The 23,379-nt window shown below is 37.3% G+C and overlaps 4 protein-coding genes across 6 annotated transcripts; 1 reads left to right on the top strand and 3 right to left on the bottom strand.

The window, feature by feature from the left end:
* Positions 1-724: 724 nt before the first annotated feature.
* LOC120428347 (cuticle protein 16.5-like) lies at positions 725-1,551 on the bottom strand. Its single transcript, XM_039593348.2, has one exon. The coding sequence runs from the start codon at positions 1,451-1,453 to the stop codon at positions 869-871; it is 585 nt and encodes a 194-aa protein (XP_039449282.1). The 5' UTR covers positions 1,454-1,551; the 3' UTR covers positions 725-868.
* A 7,842-nt stretch (positions 1,552-9,393) lies between these two features.
* On the top strand, positions 9,394-10,425 carry LOC120428345 (cuticle protein 16.5-like). The gene is made up of 2 exons (XM_039593344.2): positions 9,394-9,545; positions 9,626-10,425. Exons 1-2 carry the CDS (start codon positions 9,534-9,536, stop codon positions 10,244-10,246), a joined length of 633 nt encoding a protein of 210 aa, XP_039449278.1. The 5' UTR covers positions 9,394-9,533; the 3' UTR covers positions 10,247-10,425.
* A 3,260-nt stretch (positions 10,426-13,685) lies between these two features.
* On the bottom strand, positions 13,686-15,415 carry LOC120428339 (activating signal cointegrator 1 complex subunit 2 homolog). Of its 3 annotated transcripts, none has more exons than XM_052710392.1 (2): positions 15,017-15,415; positions 13,686-14,938 (listed from the first exon to the last, which is right to left on the bottom strand). In XM_052710392.1, the coding sequence occupies exons 1-2, from the start codon at positions 15,026-15,028 to the stop codon at positions 13,784-13,786; spliced, it is 1,167 nt and encodes a 388-aa protein (XP_052566352.1). In that variant the 5' UTR covers positions 15,029-15,415; the 3' UTR covers positions 13,686-13,783. The 3 variants fall into 3 exon arrangements, with proteins under 3 accessions (XP_052566352.1, XP_052566353.1, XP_039449272.1); XM_052710393.1 differs by having other exon boundaries at positions 14,995-15,412; XM_039593338.2 differs by having other exon boundaries at positions 15,014-15,408.
* Positions 15,416-19,230: 3,815 nt separating this feature from the next.
* On the bottom strand, positions 19,231-20,140 carry LOC120428336 (cuticle protein 65-like). Its single transcript, XM_039593335.2, has 2 exons — positions 19,986-20,140; positions 19,231-19,920 (listed from the first exon to the last, which is right to left on the bottom strand). Exons 1-2 carry the CDS (start codon positions 19,995-19,997, stop codon positions 19,558-19,560), a joined length of 375 nt encoding a protein of 124 aa, XP_039449269.1. The 5' UTR covers positions 19,998-20,140; the 3' UTR covers positions 19,231-19,557.
* Between the last annotated feature and the right edge of the window lie 3,239 nt (positions 20,141-23,379).

The following is a 23,379-nucleotide window of genomic DNA, read 5'->3' on the forward strand; positions in this document are numbered from 1 at the left end:
GCCAATATAAAAGACCCGTATGAAATAATTTTAACGAATGATGATTAGTTGGGCTTTTTAACTAAGAATATTTTAAAACAAAGCTGGACACATTTACAGATCAAATGAAAACTATATTTGCCGATTTGCAAGGCTTGGGTTCAAAGGGCCAAAGCTAAAAATATGTTTCTATGATTTTCAGGATGTTTTACCTAAGAAATTCAAAAATGGTGAATACTTATTAACAGGATTCTGAGATATGATTTCCTAAAAAAAAAGAATCTGGTTTAACCAGGTTGAAAAAATGCGAAAGATAGCGGTGCTCTGAAGTAACCATGGGCGTTAGAGGGTTAATGGGAATTTATTTCGATGGAGAAGCATGGTACTTTGAGTTCCATTGATGTTTTATCAAAACTCCAAAATCGACCCTATCAAAATTTGGTTTCTTGTGAGGATGGCATCATGAGGTTGGCTCACGATTTATTGATGACTGATAATTTATATATTTGCTAAGGCAAATCAGTCTCAATGCTCAATTTAATAGCGGAGCCTTGTTGGCACTCTTGTTAATTGATCTCCAAGAACAGATAAAGAAATTATCTACTTTATAAATGTGAAAATGTTTTAGAATTGCATACTTCTACAGTATCAAAAGTCACGAAAGATTAGAATATTCAGTGTTCTTCGATAGACATAAGGACTTTCTTTCAATGCATTCCCATTACTAAAATTAATACTCATGCAGTTTAATTTAAGCTACTTCCCAGTCTGTTTTACTTTTCTCATCTTTCACACGAAAACAATCCAAAAATTGCGAACAAAAGAAAAAGTAGTATCACCCGCGATCGTTAAAATTTGGCCTGACGACAGTCAACTACACGGAAACTGCTTAGTACTTGGCGTACACGGCCGGGGCAGCGTACGTCAGAGCCGGAGCAGCGCCGTAGGTCAGTCCATGGGCGGCGTACGACAGAGCTGGGGCAGCGGCGTAGTTCAGACCATGGGCGGCGTATGACAGAGCAGGGGCAGCGGCGTAGGTCAGGGCTGGGGCGGCCTCGACGTAGGCGGTCTTGATGGCCGGAGCAGCGGCGTAGGTGATGGCAGGGGCAGCGGCATAAGTGACAGCTGGGGCAGCGGCGTAACCGTGGGTGTAGGTGGTCTTCTCAACGGGGGTCTCGACGATGGTCTTCTTCACGGCCGGAGCGTACACGTGTTCGGCAACCTGCTTGTTGTGGTACTGGGTGAAGCTCTGGTGCGAGAATCCGGTCGGGATCTTCTTCTCGATGTTACCGACATGGGCCACGGTTGGCTCCTCGATGATGCTCTTCTGGTACGAGATCTCCTTCTGGGCCAGCACGGTCGGGACCGCCGCCACCGAGTGATACGCGGCCACAGGCGCCGAAGCCACCACGGTAGCGTGGGGGGCAGCAGCGGACACGGCAAGAACAGCGGACAACACCACCAATCGGAACATTTTGGCAAATGGGATTGTTTGTTTGAAGGTCTGTGTTGTCACACAAAGAATAGCTGCTGGATGCGTTGCGTTGAACGAGTTAACGTTGACTGTACCTCTCCGCTCGCTCAATCAAACTTTTATACGTCCTGCGGTCCAAAACGCCCGCAAACGCCTTTCGGCGTCGCGCCGTCCGAATCCGAAGCCGCGTAATGCTCTGGAGAGTAACCGCACGAACAGGAGTAAGTCGCGATTATCTCGTGTGTGAGTTGATTTTTTTTCTTTATTATTTCGCCTAGTAAACCGAAGTGACCGTCTCTTAATTGAATCGGCGACGACGTCTTTTGTCTCGGGGCGTCGGCTAGTCGGCAGGGCGGTTGGAGTATTCTAGTTCTTCTCGGGTGGAGTCGGTTCTTGGTCCGGTTTGGGCAGTTCTGGGTTGCTGCTCGGGATGATCTGCTTAACCCTCTACTGCCCAAATTTTTTTTTCGAAGATTTTTATTTTTCCCGTGTTCAGGAGGTCATTTTGAGCAACTTTTGTTCTACGAAAAACTTTACTTCTCTTGTTTTATGTTTTTCTTGTTTCATTTTTAGTATTTTAATTTGCATTTATCTTGTTTAGTTTATGTTTGTTTTTGGTAGTATTTGGCCTACTATACCACCTCCTAACATTACATTTTGCCTATCTAATTTTTTCATGTTTTACAGTAACTTTTTGAATTTTTTGCATGTTTTTCACATTTTCTGCTATAAAATGGAACCATTATCATTTAAATTGTAAATAAATGCGTAGAGGCATAGTCTGGGGCACTAGAAAAATTACTGCATACTTCTTTTTACTTAAAATATAGGAAATGTTAGTAAAAAACACAGCCAAAGTTGACCCCCAAAAAAATTACATTTTTAAAAACATTGGCAAAGTCACATAAAACAAGTCAAACTTCCAACCCTAAAATTTTCCAAAATTTTAAAAGTTCTTCTTTCCAATGCTTTTTGAAGATAAAAAATTGGTTGAAAAATGGATTTTTGGCGATTTTTTAAATCGAAGCCCGTCTAGAGGCGGGGTTGGGTTGTAGAGGGTTAAGAGATCCAAGTAGCCCTAGAAGTCCTTTTGTTAACTTTATGCTGTGTTGTTTGTCGAAGCCAAACATATTTTTAATCTACACTTTTTCTTGCATTCCATTATTTATTTTTCTTCGACGTTGCCTCTTTTTTGACAACGCGGTGAAAAATGAATATTTTTGGATCATTTTTTTAAATTTTGGTATTTGATATCATGTTAACCTTGACTCTCTACTGCCCAAACTTTTTTCATTTTTTTTTTATTTTTCCCGCATTCAGGAGGTCATTTTGAGCAACTTTGGTTTTACGAAACACTTTACTTCTCTTGTTTTACATTTTTCTTGTTTCATTTTCAGTATTTTAATTTGCATTTATCATGTTTAGTTTGTGTTTGTTTCTGAAAGTATTTGCCTTACTCTACCACCTCCTACCATTACCTTTTGCCTAACAAGGTTTTTTTTAAATATTTTCACAGTCACTTTTTCAAGTTTTTGCTTGTTTTTCACAGTTTGTATAGAACTATATGAAACCCAAGCTGTGTAATGCTTTTATAAATTTATGATCATTTTATTGTGAAATTATCAGTTAATTTCAGAAATTCCACAATTGTGAGAGGTATCCTAACATCCCACAATTCTAGAACAGACAATTTTGATGCCGTGGTTTGCTGCTCTTGGTAAAATTGTCTTAAAATGCAGTATTTTGCTTTAAAAGAATATCCTTTTCAATTAAAACAGTAAGAGAATTATAAAGTTAAATTTACGGTTGTTGAGATAAATCCCTTGAGAGGAAAAACAAACATGGAAAAATTATGTATTAATATTCAAACCAAATCAAGGCTCATAATCAATCAAATCATAAAAAAGTTTAAACAAAACTTTTCACATAAAAGAAATAAGAAAGAGAGTATTTATCCATTATAAATCTCCTATTAGTTATAACTTCAACACAAAATCGATCAGAAATCCCGATCTCATGATAATATTTTTTTAAATATATTGGTATGGGCAGCTACTAAACTTGTAAAAGATTTTAATGGACAATCTTATGACGCAATATGGCTCACTTTGATCGTTGAGAAATTAATCACAAAGTTTCAACCAACTAAAACAGTACAACAATTTTCAGAAACTATTCGATGGAATTGAATATATTTTGGTAAATCCATGGAGAATTTTTGACAGGAATATAATATTTCTTCTAACCATACCAAATTTATTAACAGTTATTTTAGAAAGTTTTTCTGCTCTCGCTTAATCGACTGAAATTTATTTCATCTAATTGGTTATATTTGAATTATTTGTAGTTGTAAGAATCTCCAAAACTCTGCAAAATGTCATTAGTTAAGCAAATTGTATTCTGATTAGTACAACAAATAAACATGAATTTAATTGAATACCACATCTATTATCTATTTCGAAGGCTATGTTTGCCTCCACCAGGGATGGCAAATGGCAAAAAACCATCGCGAAGCCCTCGTTTGATTTATTACCTTCCAGTTACAGAATTCACTATAATGATGTATGAAGCAATTGTAGATTTTGTACAAACGAAGAATTTTGTAGAACATTGTTTTGTTCCAAAGTGAAAGCTGTTGACACTAGAGCGTAAACAATGTCTAAAAATGCCACCATCGGCGTCCCTCACTCGCGATGGTGAGGGGATTTTTGTATACGCTCTAATGTCAACAGCATTCAGTTTAGAACAAAACAATGTTCTACAAAGTTGTTCATTAGTAAAATATCTACTAGTGCTCCATACATGATTATAGTAAATTCCTTAACTGGAAGGAAATAAATTAAAAAAAGCTTTTGGAGGCCCATCGGCAAATACCTTCCCTGGCCTCCACTGACTAATTCGTCCCTTTTAGTACCAGCAAGTTCTCTCCCCACTTCGAACAAATCAGTTGTTGAAAGGTGTCCATATCTTAGCTCAGAATTACAACTTTACCAATCTAATTGTTTGAGTAATGAAATAAATATAATTAAATTAACTGAAATAAAAGCATTTAAATTTCAAAGCAGTTTGTGCCTAAAACAGTAAACGTGTCAGAAGACAATTTATTCGACAATTCATCTCAGCCTGCCATTTACAACCTGTCACCAAACTGCCCACAATCCTGCAGCATATTAGAAGTAAAACAGCCAATATAAAAGCCATAAACCAAACAACTTGGGCGACCAATTAAGACCCCAGCCATCAACACCTCGTCCAAACCACCGAAACCGACCGCCCTCTTCGAAAAATCAATTTTGCCCCTGACATTGCATCACTGATCCCATGTCAACCGATAGTGAACCACAAAATCGAAATTGCTCGTAAATTGTTAAGGTGCATTTTTTGAGCCATAGTACAGCTTTCGCATTCGATCGTGCAAGGATCGTTCGTTACACCCTGACAAAAAAGAGAGCAGAGGTTTATTTCCTGCATCTGAACAGTCACTGCCGGTTTGGCAGGTTCTGCATGAGTTGGTCCAGTTCGGAAGGGTAAACGGTTGTAATTTTGGCGGATAGCACAAACAACTCAATATTGCCGCTCGAGTGCTCGGACTTACAACCTCTTACCCACGCTCTCGAGCTGCTTGTGGTTGATCGAGTGCAACAATGGGGAACCGTGGACGTACCAGACCACCGATGACCGGCGCACACCCAAAGTCTCCGAAACTTGAAGTGCAAGGTCGCTCATTGCCCGGTTCCACAGTGAATGCGCGACACTCGCGCAACGCAAGCAACCGCTACCCTTACTCATTGCCGTTTCCCGAATCACGCCAAACCAAACTGGTTGAACTTAATTGTCGGTCTTGAATTTGGACACAATTTTTATCCTTTCTGCTTCGGGGCGGGACGACGATGGCGGGTTGTGCCAGTTGTTGACCTTTTACCACAGTTACGAATGAATTCGTCAATGGTGAAGAAAATTATATTTTCAGCAAAAAAAAAATCAATTGTTAGGATTTAGAAGAATTTAGAATGCTAAACAGCTCTATTTTTGTCTTCACCCTTCCTTCTTCTAAAGTTTAGGAGAAGGTGGGGCAAGACAACCATATGGGGCAAGAGAAACAATCGCTCGTACGGTCGTAATTTTTTACAATTTTGATAATTCCAGTATGAGGAATTGTTGCTAGCAATGCAATAAGTTGATTCTACTACCACGCAACTGCCAAAATGACGTAAACGCCACGGGACATAAGTAGGGTTAGTGATTTTTCACGCTCAAAAATTGCAAATTTCACTGGGACCTTAATTTCAAAACATCAAATTTCACGGACATTTCGCGGAACGTGAAAAATGGTAAAATAACTCTGAAAATTGTTAATTATTTTTTAATAAACTAAAAAAAATCCTTTGCTAAAATTGAAGGTGACACAAACAAACTTTTCCTAATTTCCAAAAAAGTATCCACGTGATTTATGAGTGGGCTCTCTATATTTATTTAGAAACGAAATTTAGGGCGTGCGTATTCTGATTTATTTAAATGCTTTTTTAATATTCGACCTATGTTTTTGCTGATTTGCTTCTATTTTATATTTTTTTAATTTTATTGAATTTCATATCATAGCAAGATTTAACAATCTTGTACATTTTGCCCAGTAAAATTATTTCTTATGATTTTCATTTCGTTTTTCAAAAACTTAATTAAAAATCAATAGGCAAAAATAATTAAATCCGTAACGAATTTTCAAAAATGTTATTCCAACGCAACAGAAAACTAAAAAAGTGGTATTTTTTTAACTTCCATGGAAACCATCCAACGCAAAAAAATCTAATATCGTGAAAATTAAACAGGACTCAGAAAAAATCCATCAATAGCATCAATTAATCTTGAAAAAACCAAGCTTGAAACTTAAAATTTCTCGTTAAATTATTCATTTCAAATAAAATAGTAATTTAATTGTTATTAAATCGAATGAAAATATTGCTAAATTTAGTTAGTTTCTTAAAAAAACTTATAAACTATTATTGATACTCAAAAAAGCAATCTATTTTTTAAACATTGTTCTCTCCTCGAATGGAACTAATTTTTTTATTCTATATTATTATTGCCTGTCCCTCTGGTCAATAACACATAGACTCAGGGAAGAGACTTTTTCTACTGAATGTTACTTTTACATGAATGTTTGATTTTAAATAATTTCTAAAAATAAATAAATTCAATTAAAAAAAATCAATTAAAAAAATCAATCATTCAAAAACTTATCATAGGGGAAATATACCCATTTTAATCACTCTAAGCCTTTCGACCAATTCTCATCACTTTTGCCGTTTTTCTCTATTAAATCAACATTTTCAGATGTATCAACATTGGTGAGTTGCTTGCTCACTTTTATGTGAGCTATTTATTATTTTGGAACAGTCAAAAACACTTTATGAAAGCTGTAATTCATGATCAAAGTGCCGATAGGCCGATAATAGAAATAGGCTGAAAAAGGGTATAGTTCCCCTAATATATTTGTTCAGTCAATTTGATCAAGATTTTGGGTGAAAAATCCAAAATTTGTATAAAATTAAAACTTTTTTTTATAAGAAGAACTGTGATCAAATGATTAATGATATAATCCTTGTGATAACTCGATGGTTCCAAGAATATGTTATTTTAAAATTTGACTGATTTTTGTAAACATTATTTAAGTATTCGCAGCATGCACTTCTCAGTAAATGCATTTCAATTAAAAACTATTAAAATTTACTTAAAAAGACTTTATAGATGCAATATTTATTATGATGTTATTTCAAAGAATTGATTTGAGAAAATAGATAAATTTCACGGGATTTCACGGAAATCTTCAAATTTCACAAATTTCACGCTGTCCGCGAAATCGTGAAAATTCACTTACCCTAGACATAAGATTGAATGAAGTTTTGTTTTCTTATAACATTTGGAAACCACAAAATAAGGATAAGAGTTTGCCCCTGCTAAAGACTTGCACCTATTTTAAAGTATGGTTTATCATTTGGTAATTTGGGATAAGTGGGGCAAGTGTACCATACGGATTTTTAGTATGAAAAATAATAATATACGAATTGCTACAACAATACAGATTGGTGGATAACAAAACTGATAAAAAAAAATTCAAAAATATTCTCTCACAAAATATAATGATAATATATAATGAAAATTTATCATGTATCCTAGAATAATGCTAATTTTTCAAAAAATCGCTAAAATGTATAGTACACCCAAAGTTAAAGAACGAGGGGATAGTCCTCACGAAAAGAAACGTGAGGAAAGTGCTATTTTGCGAGAGTATAGTCCTCTCGCGTGTTCATTCGTTCATTGGAACAGTTCATCCTATTGAGTGGCTTATATGGACAAATGACCGCCACTTAGTCACCAAACCATTGTGGCCCATACGGCAAAGGCACGGTTCAATGTGCCGAAGGTCTTGGGTTCGAGTCTCGGTACCGGTACTTTTTTTTGATAGATGAACATTTTTTGCAGATGAACCCATGAGTAAAGTACTCTCGGTAATTTCGGGATGTATCCTCTCCGTCCGCACACAGCAGCATTTTACTACCGAACCGTGCTCTTTATCCTCTCGTATGCCGATGCCCAGTTCTGGGTGTAAGATATTATTATCTCTTCTAAAAACGAAATAAATGTTTCAAATTCCAAGAGATCACTTTTCAATTGTTAGCAAATAAACATTATTTTAAATGCATTGTTCCTTTTGCCCTGACGAGTTGTTCGTCTAGCCCCACCTAGCTGTAGAATGTGTTGAAAAACACAAAAACACTTGCCACAAATGAGTCTGGAGACAAAAGAACATTTTTGTTCGACTTCACAGTAAATAAAATCATGCTCATAATCATCATGGTCATTAATAATTATTAAATCTGACAGATTTGTGTACGGAACATGTGTAACAATACCTCTGAAATTTGTAAAATATCACATTTTACGTGTAATTTCACTTGTTCCATATAAATTGATAGAAAATGACATTGTAAAACATTACACATTAGAATTAAATCTATCAACCATCCAAAATTAAACATTTTTATACTTTGATTAACATATTGTGTAAGAAGTAGGAAACTAAGATAGAGTAACAAAATATATTGATAAATTGACACTTAATTTAAATTCTTAAACAAATTATGAATACTTTTCTACAATAGATTTTAGGAGATCTGGTTCTATAATCGGAATTAAATGACTTACATCTAAATTGTTTAATTCTCTATTTATTTATTTAAATATAACTACATTTTCAATTATTTCAATAGATTTGTTGTTATTAAGCATTAATTTTTTTAAGTTATCTGCTGAAATATTCTTATACAGCTTTTTTTACCAGCCTTTAATTTTATAATAGTCTCCAAGATATGGCTATAATCCATCCATACTTTGGCTTGATATGGCAAAGATATAAATCAATAAAACGGCCAACAGCTTTATTAGCCCAATTCACACAATTTCTTCGGAATATCGCGCATAGCTCTATAAAATTCCACCCTCGCCAAAATGATTAATTTCCAAAAACCGCTCCAGAACCAGAATTTCCGTTACAACCAATCTAATCGCCTCAACTAGATTTGACCACAATAAGCCGTTGACATTTTCGGACCACTAAAGTTCTGGTTTCTTACGTTGGCCACCACTAAAAGAAGCTCGGTTCTGCTTTGTCCATCAACAAACAGTATGAATGTAATCCTGTTGCGCAGAAATTCTACAACTTAAGACCCACTGTTCGGGGGGCGTAACGACGCCAGTTAGAACTATACGATTTTTTTTAACTCTGCTTAATTTTCGTCGTAAAACACGAAGGGATCCAACCGAGAGTGTGTGTTGGAGGTCGGGTCGCGCGGGTAACTTCGGTCGGGGCCGCTCACCTGGAATCTCGATCGCGCGTACGCGCGCTCGATCGCGTTCGTTGAGCTTCGTCGGCAACGCCCGAAGTCCGGGATCTCTCGCGTTGTTCTTGCTATACAATTGATATAAAAGGCGTCACCGAGGACCCGACAAGGTACAGTCAAATCGCAAAGCTTCATCAAAACAACACAGACCTCTCTTTCGAGAAACAACCAGCTTGTTAAAAATGTTCCGATTGGTAATTATCCTTAATTTATGATTTTCTAACGACGCAGCAGTACTAATTCGTATGATTTGTCCCTTTCGAAATTCCTCCAGGTGGTGTTGTCTGCTGTTCTCGCCGTGGCCGCTGCTGCCCCAGGCGCTACTCTGGTCGCATCTGCCCCGTTGGCCTACACCTCGTACGTCCAGCAGCCGGCCCTGATTGCCCAGAAGGAGATCTCGTACCAGAAGAACATCATCGAGGAGCCGACCGTGGCCCACGTTGGAACCGTCCTGAAGAACGTCCCAACTGGAGTGACCCACCACAGCTCCTCGGTTGTGCACCATGATGCCAAGATCTCCGAGCCCGTGTTCGCCCCGGCCGTGAAGAAGACCGTCGTCTCGACCCCGGTTGAGAAGACCACCTACACCCACGGTTACGCCGCTGCCCCAGCTGTCACTTATGCCGCTGCCCCTGCCATCACCTACGCCGCTGCCCCCGCCATCAAGACCGCTTACGTCGAGGCTGCCCCGGCCATCAAGACCGCCTATGTTGAGTCCGCTGCCCCAGCCCTGACCTACGCCGCTGCCCCGGCTCTGTCGTACGCCGCCCATGGTCTGAACTACGCCGCTGCCCCAGCTCTGTCGTACGCCTATGGCGCTGCTCCGGCTCTGACGTACGCCGCCCAGTACCCGACCGTGTACGGTGCTGCCCCGGCCGTGTACGCCAAGTACTAAAGGACGAAACCCCTGGCCATAGCAATTCCGCCGTGAGATTGAAGTGAGACTGTCGGGCTATTTTTCTTTTGTTCATTGGCTTTGGTTGTTTCCCCGATGAAAGATGAGAAAAGTTAAAGCTTAATGAGGAAAATGAAGTAATAAACCGTTTGGTAGTGATATTTTGTAAAAAAAACAAACATTTTGCGTTGTTTTCATTTCATGTGCAGTTTATTCCTTCCATCATTGAACAAAGATGACAAAGGTTACAAAGATGACATCCCAAATAAACAACTTTTTTGCAATTCCACTGTGAAACTGTCAACTTTTCCTGTCCTTCTGGAAAACCGAAACGGCCTACTTTTCCCTACCAAAAATAACAGAATGGAAAATTAATACCTTTCAATATCAGTGCTGAAAAGTTCTACTTTTCAGCACTGAAATGGGTGCTGAAAAGTTGAACTTTTCAACACTATTATTGAAAAGTGACATTTTTCAATATTTTTTTGTTTTGAACGATGAATTTAATCAGCACATGAATGTTTGACATATAATTCCGCGTTTTTCGAAATTGCAAAAAATGTTGTATGGAACTCGTTGCAAAACTTGATTTTTTCAGCACTCGTCGTAATTATCCAACTTGGTAAACCTCGTTGGATAAATGTACAACTCGTGCTGAAAAAATCTTCTTTTTGCAACTTGTTGCATAAACTACTATTTCAAAACGAGTTTCAAAAGTTCTGGAAAACTTTTACAACAAAAATTAAAAAAATATCTGGTTTATAAATGGCCTCTTTTCGTTCGGTGCCTTGAGGACCATTAAGAAAAAGTTGTACGCGGTAATTTTCCAGAATCAATATTTTTGGGATCAAGAATAACATTTCAAAAAGGCGTAATATTGAATACATGACCTTTTGCCTTTATTGCTGAAGAAAAGTATAGGTTTTACTTTGTTACTGGTTTGAAATGTTAGTCTTGTAAGCCGTTTATGTAGGCCTCTTTAAAACTTTTTTTCATCAAAATGTGAATACAATGACTTGTTATTTCAATTTTTCTATTTTTTTTATTTCCCCCTCCCCCCTTATTCCCCTCAAGGCTTTGGCCAGAGTCGAGGGACATAAACTTTAACAAACATTTGAAACGGCCTTTTTATGTTTAAATTGAGCAATTTTCTACCAAAATCGGATATGGATTTTATTTGTATTTTTTTATTTGGCTCAAACTTTGTGGGGGCCTTCCCTATGACCAAATAAACTATTTTGTGGGATTGGTTCATCCATACAAGTCTCCATACAATTTTGGCTGATGTCCATACAAAAATGGTATGTAAATATATGCGAACAGCAGTTACTTTTGAGTGAATTTTCTGATCAATTTGGTGTCTTCGGCAAAGTTGTAGGTATTGTTGAGGACTTTTGAGAAAAAAAAACAGGTACACGAAAAAATTTGCAGATTTTTAATTCACTAAAACTCAATTTCCCAAAATACATATTTTTTAATTTTCGAGATTTTTTGATATGTTTTAGGGGACAAAAATCCGCAACTTTTGAGCCATAGAGAAACATGGTCAAAAAATCTGCCGCCGAGTTATGCATTTTTGAAAAAAATAGTGATTTTTGGAAAAAAAAATCGAAGTTTCATTCAAAAACAAGTTTGACATTATTTTTTAATGCAAAATTGAATTTGCAATTGAAAAGTACTTTACAAATTTTTTGACAAATGGCTCCGTTTTCAAGATATAGCCACCGAAAGTTTGATTTTAGCGAAATATTTGCAGTTTTTCAATTTTTAAAAATAGTGACCATGAGTGACCGTTTCTGAAAAAAAATTTTGAAAAAAAAAATTTGCAGTTTTTTCCTTGTACCAATTTTTTTCTCAAAAGTCCTCAACAATACCTACAATTTTGCCGAAGACACCAAATTGATCAGAAAATTCACTCAAAAGTAACGGCTGTTTGAATATTTACATACCATTTTTATATGGACAGCAGCCAAAATTGTATGGAGACTTGTATGGGTGAACCAATGACGCAAATAGCTTATTTGGTCATAGGGAAGGCCCCCACAAATTTAAGTCAAATCAAAAAATACAAAAAATAAAATTGGTCGAAATCGGCCGATTTCTTAGAGAGTTGCTCAATTAAGAAAATTTATTAAATAATTTTTGGTTTTATCGAAAAAAATATCTTTAAAGTTTTTGTATCAAGACTAACATTTCAAAAGAGCAATATTAAATATTGACCGTTTTAAAAAATTAGTAATCATAAATATATTTTTTTATAAAATATCTGCAAACTGTACAAATGTTTCATCTTTAGCATTGGAAATAAGACCATTCGTTCCTGAGATATTGGTACTTAAAAATAAAAGGCTGTTCGGATGAGACGTAAAAAACCTAAATTTTCTTTTTTCTTTTTCTCCATTCGCTGTTTTTAGCAATCCAATCAGCAGGTCCAATCTTTAATGTTTTTAAGGCAATTTTCGCAAGTATTAAATTTTCGAAAACAATATTTTCAGAAATGAGCAATCATGGATGGAATCAATAATGAAAAAAAAAAAAATATTTTTTAATAAAAATTACAATTTTAGTGGCTACATCTTGAAAACGGTAAATTTATCGATAAATCGTGAAGTAAATTGATTGCAAATTTGATTTTACATTCAAAACTGAAGTGAACAGGAATTTTTTCGAGTGAAATTCAAAACTATATAATTTTTTAGGTCATAATTTGGCGGGAAAATTTTTGTTCTTACTTTTCTCTAGATCAAAAGTTGCGTTTTTTCCCTAAAACATATTGAAAAAATAAAAATTTAAGCGTATTAATTTTGAGAAAATTGTTTATTGTGAAAAAAAGTTAATGAAAAAATTGGCATTTTTTCCCGTGTACCAATATTTTGCTGAATAGTTCCCATCAACACCTACAACTTTGCCCCAGACACCAAACCGATCCGAAAATTCCTTCAAAAGTTACAGATTTTTGAATGTTTACGTACCACTTTTGTATGGACATTAGGGTGCCCAGACAAAATGACCCCGTACTCCACAAGCGGAACACGGGTTTTTGAGTTATTTTAAGCATCTGTGTAAATTTTGTGCGAAATTGGTTGAAAGCCTGAAGTTGGTGAAAAAAATGGTTTTCATACAAAATTCACTTTTTAAAATCGCCAATAGCTTTTCAGGATCGAGTTTAACAGCTTTGGTATGTTGTAGAGCGAGGTTTTGAGAAAAAAAGTCCGATATTCTGGGCACCCTAATGGACACCTGTCAATATTGTATGGAGGCTTGTTACGGTGAACCAATGACACAAAATGGCTTCTTTGTTTGAATTCGAGCCAAATAAAAAAATAAAAATGTACAAAATCGGCCTATTTAGTAGAAAATTGCTCACATGAATCGTGAACAATGTCCAACCCCAACTTCTCTAATGTGACCACTTTGTGTAATAGAACTAAAACACAACTTATAAATTGTAAAGTCCTTATATTTTACGCGTTCAACATGAGCAAAAAAAACAACAGTCTTGTGAGAGGTAAAAATCAACCACGGCGGCAGAACGACTCAGAAGTAATTCACCACCACTGGTTCCGGATTTTGATGATGATGGTAGGCCGGCACGATAGTCTGATGCTCCCGATGCTGCTGCTGCTGCTGCAAGTACAGCGGACTCACGTAGTACTCCTGCATGTGGCTCCCTTGTGGTCTACCCGGGAACTTGGACACAAAGTGCTGGAAGTGGTAGCTTTGCTGCTCCGGATTTTGCGGTGGCTGCTGGGGTCCCAACTGCGGCCGCTGTGGCACCTGTGGATGCTGCGGAACCTGCTGCTGGGGTTGATGGGGCAGTTGGGGATGAGCATTCTGGGGGATTTGCTGCTGTTGGTTTGGAAATTGTTGTGGAACCTGCTGCTGGGGTTGGAATGGCAGTTGTGGAGCATTTTGGGGGACTTGCTGCTGTTGTTGTTGTTGCTGTTGGCTGGGAAATTGCTGTGGAATTTGTGGATGTTGTGGAACCTGTTGCTGGGGTTGGTTAGGCTTTGGTAGATTCTGTTGCTGAACTAGGGTTGGTGGATCGTGGAACCGGTGGATAGTGGCCGATGTCTGAAAGGATACCGCTGCAGGTCGCTGGTGGTTCAGGATTTGACTTACTGGCACGCAGTCCACAGGAGGTGGGGCAAGTCGTGGGGGTTGTGGAGGCTGTGGTGGCTGTGGAGGTTGGGGAGGAGGTGGTAGGCTAGGGAAATTGGCCACCAGCTGATTGGTAATCCGCTGGGAATGCTGCATTTGGTCTTTCAGCCAGCTTTGAAAATCTTGTGGCTTTCGATAGAAGTATCCGTTGTCGGGATCTTCCACCACGATTGGCGAGGTCACGGGAGCACTAGTGCTGGTGGTGGTTGTGCTGACCGGTCTCGGCGTGACGGTAAATTCTGGTTGTGGGGAGGTGGGTGCAGATGTTGTCTGGGGCACGAAGGGGTTGAACGGTTCCATCAACCGACTGGTTCCGAACAGCGTGGTCGATGAACCGATGGTGGCAAGACGGGGCGTTGTACTCGTGACCCATGCCTTTGGTGTCCTGCCGGATACCCACAGCTGAAAGTCCTCTTCACTCAGATCATAAATATCTTGGGGACTAACTGTGCTGGTGCCGTTGCTGAAGTTATCACTTTGTCCAAATACACTCGGCATGACCAGCGCCACCGTGAGCACCCCAAATGTCACCTGCAAGTATGTAAATCAAGAAAACAAGAACTCATAAAATCAGTTTCGTTCTAAACCTGGCAGATCTAGAACAACCACAAGCTGCTGCATGATCCTTCCCGGTTTAGTTGGACGTCGTCTGGAGTGACGTTGCACTGATTATTGGCTGGACTTGACTCGTACCACAAACCAACCAGTTCTTTGTATTTATACCTTCTTCAAGGACATGTTATCGTAATCTTCAACGCCACACCACACCACAATACCGAGCACATACAAGAGCAAACATGTGACATTATGAAATAAAAAACTCAAATGTCGAACCCAAGCCTCCTCCTCAACCTCATCTGCTGCCCATCCATCCGTCCAAGGGGGTCGAGTTCATTGCGTTACAGCTTGCTTCTAGGCCAAAGTCCTACTACTACCACTATTTATTTGTAGAGTTCTTCCCCCCTGAAGAACTGGACCCCAAACGACGACGCCGATGATGGGGTAGCATTTATACTTCCCACCACCATGACCGGATCAGCCGCGGCAACGTCACGAGCATCCAAAACCGACCAACGGCAGCAAAGGCCGGTTGTCTTCCTTGTTCGCTGGCGATGCGGTATTTAAAGTCAGCATCCTTGGAGAGGTTCAATATAAAGAGCATCCAGCTCGTCCAAGGTGCGATGCTGGTGAAAGTACGGTCGCATTACAGGGGTTGCTGAACCGCACTACACCTGATGAATGCTTTACTTATTCAAGTTCTTGATTCAAATTATGAATGATGAAACCAATCAGGGTCCCGTTTTGACATGTTTTAATTTCTGCTAGTTGATTTAAAATTGTAGTAATCATCAGCTTGGGAACCACTGGAAACCATGTTGCATCACCCCGGGATTACCTACCCACGACTGGAGCTGGAAGATCTTCTGCGGCAAAGAAGACCGCAGAAAAATATGCGGAACGGAAGTATTGTTGGGGAAGATCAAGTCAGTACGCAACTGGAAGTGGTTGAGCTTGGTAGTGAAGCAGAGGTGATTAAAGTTTATCTGAGTGAGTGAATAAATGTAATTACTAAAATGGTTGCAATAATAATATTCTTATTTTAGAAAAAAAAATTAAGTGTATTTGTTTTCGAGGACTCCTAAGTTCAAATCAATAATTTTTAACTATGCATAAAAATTAAATCCATAATTCATACAAAAGTATGAAAAATTGTTAAAATTATCACAAATTTTCAATAACCAAAACAAACATTTTTGTGAAGCTTGGGGTAATCATGTTGAGCTCCCTTTGGTTTAGTTGGCATCGGCATCCATCGACATTCTCGATAAGCTAAATTAATTTATCGTAATAAAACAAATTATTACAAACATTTGTTCACGATTATCATTCCTAACTCATTGATTGGTTTTTAAATGCCAACTAATGACAATATTATTAAAATAAAATCATAAAGTTAATTTATGTTTATCTCGAAGAATTTCATGTTGCTCGAAACCACACAGAAAAATAATAATTTTAGAAGGTTGAAATTATGGTTAGTTGAATATTACCTCTTTTTTGAGTATTACTTTAAAAAATTGTAAAAATGTGAACCTAATGAAAGTTTGCTGCTATTTTTCCTAGATCAGTAGTGTCCCTACTAATGACTGGTGCCTATTATAAAGTATGATTTAACTTCTGGTTATTTTTGTTGAGAGCTTTTAAAAAATCTTGTTCAGGTGGGGCAAGTGTACGATATGGATTTTTAGTATGGAAAAAAATACGAATCGCTGCAACAACATACATTTAATTGAGAAATAAATACATAAAAGTACTTAAAAACTGATAAACAATTGTAAAAAAAAATGTCCATTCAAAATATAGTGATATTATGAAAATTTCCTTTTTTTCATCAAAGCAATATTTTTTTTCGTGAAAACGATCTAATTTTTAGCAAAATATTATTTTTTAATCTAAAAACGAAAGAAACTTTCAAATTCATTCTAATCTGATGTATCTAAGTGATAACAGTTCAATTGTTAGCAAATTAACATGTTGTTTCATGCATTGTTCCTCTTGCCCCAACAGGTTGTTGAGTAGAACGTACGGAAAATCAAAATTTTTAAAATCAATTTTTTACATTGAAAAACATGATTTTTTAAAAACTCATTCTATCAAAGTATTAGTCAAGACCTGGAATAAGATGATTATTAAAAAATCCGACAGATTTTTAAAGCTTTTGATGCGTTATAACGGGCATTTCCTTAGTTTGTTACACTTAGCCCACTTTCCCCTATATATAAAAAATTTCAACGGTTTTTTTCGAACGCGAATCAATTCATCACGGAATGTCGGATCGAGGTGCTTTTTGTTGCGTTGGGTTCGTAAAAGTCCAAGGAAGGTTCTTACGCCAAAAAATGTCAACTTTGGCCACTCTGGAACCGATTCCGGAAAATCTGCAGATTGCATGGGAAAAGCTGCGTAAAATCAAATTTTGATCACAGGAGGCTGAATTAGCAAACAAGCAAGAAACGTCAGGAACCAAAAAAGGACAGGACAAAGTTTTCGGGAAGAGCTTGTATTACACATTTTTTACGCAAAATCTGTCACCAATTTCTGATGAATATTACAATCATTTTTTTTTGTGGCATGAAGAGATATAAATTGGTTGTCAAATGGACTTATATTGAAATTGCAAGCCAAAAAAACTTTCGAAAGACACGATTGAGTTTTAGAGGAAAAAACCTCAACACTTTTGAGAAAACTTTTATTTGTAAAACTATTTAAGTTCGTTTGTACATCACTGTTACACTCTTAAAAAGTTCCCTAGAAAGTTAAAAAAGTCATGTTATTAAAAGTAAAATTTTTAATGTTGTAAATGAAAGAAAAGTATATTGAATTTTCCATCAAATATCTCTATTTTAACAGTTGAACATTGGGAAATGGCAGCTATTTTATCTAGTTTTTAGCTGTTTTTGACAAACATACCTTTTAAACAGGAATTTTAGGCAATCTTTTTACGGTTTTAAGCTAGAAATTATTGAAAAAGGTGTCTCAGTGAAAATCGAGAAAATTAAAGGGGTCGAATCACCCAACCGTTCCGCTCACTGATCACATAATTTATCAGGGATCAACACTGTTTTCCGATCTTGTGTGAGTTGACGGAGAACTACCCGTATCAATTCGCAGTCCATCAGAAGTTCGATTATCCAAAGTTAATAATTTTCATAATTTGCATGTCCGAACTTTTGGATTTGATTTTCAGACTAACTGAACTTAAAAAATCAGGGGGTATTTTTTCCAAAAAACATATTTTTTTAGAATAAAGAATTGCAATAAACTGACTGATTTAAATGCGTTTTCCTACGATAGTAATCAGTTATTATATTACTTGGATTATTGGATAATATGTGCACAAATAATATTTTTCTCTATATCTTTTTTTTGAACTTACGATTGATAAAACAACTGAAACAAATATACTGGTGTTTAATGCATTCTTCAGCCCTTCCCCTCCCTCTTTGTCATCTGTTAAAAAAATATACAAAACATCATGCATTTAACGTCAGTCCAATTGTTTTGCAATTTTTTGTTTTGAAAAGTCTAAGTACTGACGAAAAAAAAAATCGCGAAAAAAATTGCGGTCCTGTGCATACGAATTTCACAAAAATTAATATTTTGAAGCGAGCCCAAATATTCAAAATATGATCATCTACGCAGGAAAATGCATTTCAATTTTATTTTACTTCAGTAGGCTTCCAATTCCATTAAAATTATTAGGTTTTTTAAAAATAAAAAATTGTTTCCCCCTGATTTTGAAGGGGGGCAACGACCTTATCAAATTTTCATAAATATCTTTTAAATCTTTTAGAAAATAATAAAAAATCAGCAAATGTGTTCGAAAGTTGACCAAATCCTTGTTCAGCAAAACATACGTGGTTTCCGCTAGTGATTTCATCTACACGGAGAAAAAAGAGTTCCCAAAATCGTGAACAAGCGATCATGAAAATGGGAACCTCGAACAAATTGTTCAAATCCCATGGTACGATTTTGAAAAACGTACCATGAAATTTGAACACATTGTTCGTGGTTCATGAACGCTTGTTCACGATTTTAGGAACTCTTTTTTCTCCGTGTAAATGTTTTGTTTCCACAATGACAAGAAATCACAGGTTTTGAAAATAATTAGTTTCAAAACCTGTTCCACTTTCAACCCAGATCAAATCACAAAAACCAGTAGCAATTACACCACACCGCAGGGGAGTGTCCCACTTTCGCAACCCCCCACAGAACCTGTTCCAGACCCATTTCCCTGTCGCCACAGATTGTTAGTAAAACACTGGTTGTTCAGTTTTTGGTTCACACTTTTTATTCAGAGCAACACAACAAAACAACTGGGACGGGGATTACTCCTCGCACTGCACGCAATCACTTTAAATCTTTCGCCAACAATCAAAAAGCGAACAATTAAAGGATGCGCCCTGACCGTGTCAGGAGATGTGTCGGGAGTTCCCCTCGCGACGCCGGCTCTGAACGTCGTAAACATTCTGCACGATCTTTCTTCCGCTGGCAAGTTTCGATGAAGATGACAAGGATATCACAAGGTTCCTTTTTTGAGCATTTCTTAGGGATTTAGAGGGGGAGGGTGGGTGGTTTTGGGAAGTGGTTACTTAGTAGTGATGGCCAAAGTGAAGAGATGGAGCGTACGCCACGGCTGGGACGGCATGGTACGAGGTCTTGACGATCGGGGTCGACACCAGGGTATGCTTCACGGCTGGTGCGTAGATCGGCTGGACCAGCTTGGCCGAGTTGTGGACGATGGTTGAGCTCTGGTGGGAAACGGCAGTCGGGATGTGCTTCACAACCGAGCCCACGTGGGCCACCGTTGGTTCCTCGATGATGCTCTTCTGGTAGTACACTTCCGGCTTGGCGATCAGAGCCGGCGCCGCGTGGTAGGCAAAGGCCGGACCATGGTGGAAGTCGAAGTATCCGGGACGAGCGGCGACCACGGCGAGGATCGTTGACAACACCACCTGCGGAAAAGTAATCGAAACTTAGAACACTTTCAGGACTTCTCAAGAACACTTGAACAAATTACCAATTTGAACATTTTTGAGGTTAGGTTAAGAATGCTGATTGTTTCAGAAAGAGGTCTGTGTTGAAGAACGCTGAGGCTGCACTACGATCTTGGACGGCTTAGCCGGGCTCTTTTATACCCCGGACACTGTGCCGAACCAAGAGGGTCTCACTAAACCCATGGTAGCTGCTATAGCCTAGTAGTACCCATTGCTGCTAGTCGCTAGCCGGAGAGTATTGTGGTGCACTACCGCCACTGCCACCCCCGACCCAAGCGACCGATCAGCTCTGTGGCGAGAGAATTTAAAAGACGCCATCCGTACCGTTAATCCGAGGCACACTTCAGAAGCTGTTCGCTCCACAATAGCCGGGGCTAAGGCAGCCGTACTACTAAGAAGCTGGTCTCTTTGAAATAAATGATGTTCTGAACAGTTTTTGCCATAAAAAAAGGTTTCAACCTAAAATATACCTTCATGAACCAATTTTGGTAACATAACCTAACAATAAAACCTTTAACATTTTTTTTTGCATCGCCAAAATCCTCATTTGTATTAAGATCGAAATTATACTCTGATTTCCAATTCGCAGAGAAACCCCCTCACATGCATTCTGCCGCCCTGCCACAACCCTGAACGTTCTCCGGGCAACCCCCCCGCTTTGCCAAGGGAGAGAACCTGTGACCAGAGCAAACGTGCAAGAAAGTGTAGGTTTTTGTGGCTTGACACCCGGTGTAGACACACTCTTGTTGTAGTAACGCTGTAAGAGAATCTGGCGTGAGCAATGTTGGCTAGAACGTGGAGCCCAGAAGAAGAAGGAAAAAAGGGTTTTATGCTGGCTAGTGTTAGCATATGTTTTGGGAGCAGGTTTATGGGGATTTTTGGGGGAGAATGTGGGGAGGAGGGTATTGTGACTGATGGTTTTGGGGTACAAGTTTGAACCTTTTTTGCTTGGTTTCGTGAGTCTGTCGGCTAAATAATATTTTTGTATCGTGAGCATAACGAGCAGAATTTTTGTGAGGGGTGCTTTACTGTTCATGGTTTTTTCGGCATGGTTTGAGAAGTTCAAATAATTGCAATCAAAAATTTATACATAAAATAGACATATTTTTAATTGTTTTCTTTAATGTTTTTTTTATTTTACACAAATATAGTTGAGGGTTTCTCATTTAAATGTTATGTGTTTGTTCGGAAAAGACACTAAGTTTATTGTTAATTTTAGCATTAATTTAGGACAAATTTTAGCACTTTGTCAAAAGAAGCCATTTTGGATAACTTGTTTTAACGTTTAAGTCTTCATACAATCCCACAGGCAGCTCATGCAAAATGGGCATGTGAATAATCAAAAATATTAGGAAGGGAATTTTTGATCGATTTGATTTCTTTAGTTGTAGGTTATGAACAAAACTTTACAGTTAAAGGTTAAAAGATCTTCATTTAACTTTTTACCACTAAAGATAAAATAAATAAAATCCCCCATCTTATCTTATAAATAATCATATTTAGCAAGTTTGTACTCGGTTAAACTTGTTTTCTAATACTATTAAAAAATCCAAAATTTTAAAATAAGTCTTTTTGTGAATTCACTTTTTTTTTTAAATAGATCCACCAAGGAAGATCAATTCCTAACACTTATGTAATAATGATGAAGTACATCTACAACAGATAAGCTGTCTTGTGCAACGGAATTTTTTGACGACAAAAGTAACAAAAACAGGGTTTAGTTCAAAGATTTTCTATTTCCATCCTTGTCCTCAGCTAATTTTCAAGGCTTTTTTTATATTTTTCAGCATGAAAAATAGTAAAATTCATAGTTGAAATGAACTCTATTAACTTATGAGAAACACGAATTTGTTATTTGATTATTGCCTAATAAAAGTTATTGAAATTAAAATTTTCCTAAAAATCGTAAAATTAGGAAATTGAGATTTTTTAAAGATTTTGTAAAAAAATAGTTTAGGGGGAAAATTCTCGTATGGTAGTTCCAGATTTTTCAAGTTTCATTCAGTATGAAAATTTATCTTCGGTTTTGTCAGATTTTGACAGATTTCTACTGATTTTACATTTTCTGCCAACTTTGAACATCTTTTTGTTTCAAATTAACGAGTTTGGGTGCAAATCGAAACATATTGTAAATATCGATTTTAATGAAAGTATAAATTCTACCTTTTAAGACCAAAAATCGATAAAACGATCATAATTTTACAGTTTTTTTTTAAATATAAAAACGTTACTTAATCCACCGATGGTGGTTGGTGCCTTCCTCACAATTATGTACATATTTGTTTCTGTAGTATGCTAAACCTACAAATTTTATCTAAATTTTACTTCTTACAACATATCTACATGGAGTATGGGGTCTAGAATCCCAAAAATCATTGGACGTAATATTAGAACAACACCTACGGGGCTGTTTCATGAAAATTGTTCACTTTCAATAGTTATATTACTTTAAAGTTTTTTAAGTCTTGAGGCAGTTAAAAAATATATCTGTTCATTTTTCCCGGGAGTTTCAAATCAACAAAATCCCGGGAGCCAGATCTCCGGATAGATCCGAACAACTTTTTCATCAAAATATTTGAGATCCGGCCTCTGAAATGTGTGCAAATGACACTTAGGTGCTCATACCTTTTGATAGGGTTATCAGATCTTCAATTAATTGGGCTTGTTGGAAAGGTCTTTTGATTACCTATCGAACGATGGGTCGCATGATAGATCCGGACACCTTTTTCATCAACATATTTGAGATCCGGCCTCTAAAATGTGTACAAATGACACTAAAGTGCTCATAACTTTTGATAGGGTTATCAGATCTTCAATGTTTTGGGCTCATTAGAAAGGTCTTTCAAATACCTTTCTAAAAATGTATGATCAGACGGGTTTTCTTACAAAAACCACCCTTTTTACAATCTTTCAAACTTTAGCCAGAATCGTTTTTTTAGCATAGCTTTTGAAATACTCAACAAAACTACATAATAGTCGAATTAAGAAGTTCATTTTTCGAGTGATTTTATAGCCTTTCCTCATTAAGGTGAGGAAGGCAAAAATCGGTACATGGCCATTTTTTTCAAATTTGACCAGGCAACCCTGCATTTAAATGAAAAAAAGGTTAAAAATACTTACAAGCTCATACTTACGCATAGAAATTTAACCAATTTACGTATATGTAATAGGATGTAATAAAAATGACTTTTTGGCGGGCATTCAAGGGTTTGTTCCGGTGGGCATACTAAGCCCAAATCCAAAATATGAGCTTGATTGGACGTAACAGGAGCTGGCGCTCTGCCCTTCAATTTTAAATGGGATTTAACCCGTAAAAAAAGATTTTTTCAAAAATGTCACTTTTTGAGGCATTTTGGCCACCAATGCGTCTACCAAAAACATCACTGGCGTGTAGGCCAGATCCTTGCGCATCTTTTG

This window comes from Culex pipiens, chromosome 3, assembly GCF_016801865.2.
Source record: "Culex pipiens pallens isolate TS chromosome 3, TS_CPP_V2, whole genome shotgun sequence".
In the NCBI taxonomy this organism is placed as follows: domain Eukaryota; kingdom Metazoa; phylum Arthropoda; class Insecta; order Diptera; family Culicidae; genus Culex; species Culex pipiens.

What these genes read in the sequence shown, in the direction of transcription:
- LOC120428347 (XM_039593348.2), bottom strand. Translation starts at nt 1,453, where the DNA reads ATGTTCCGATTGGTGGTGTTGTCCGCTGTTCTTGCCGTGTCCGCTGCT.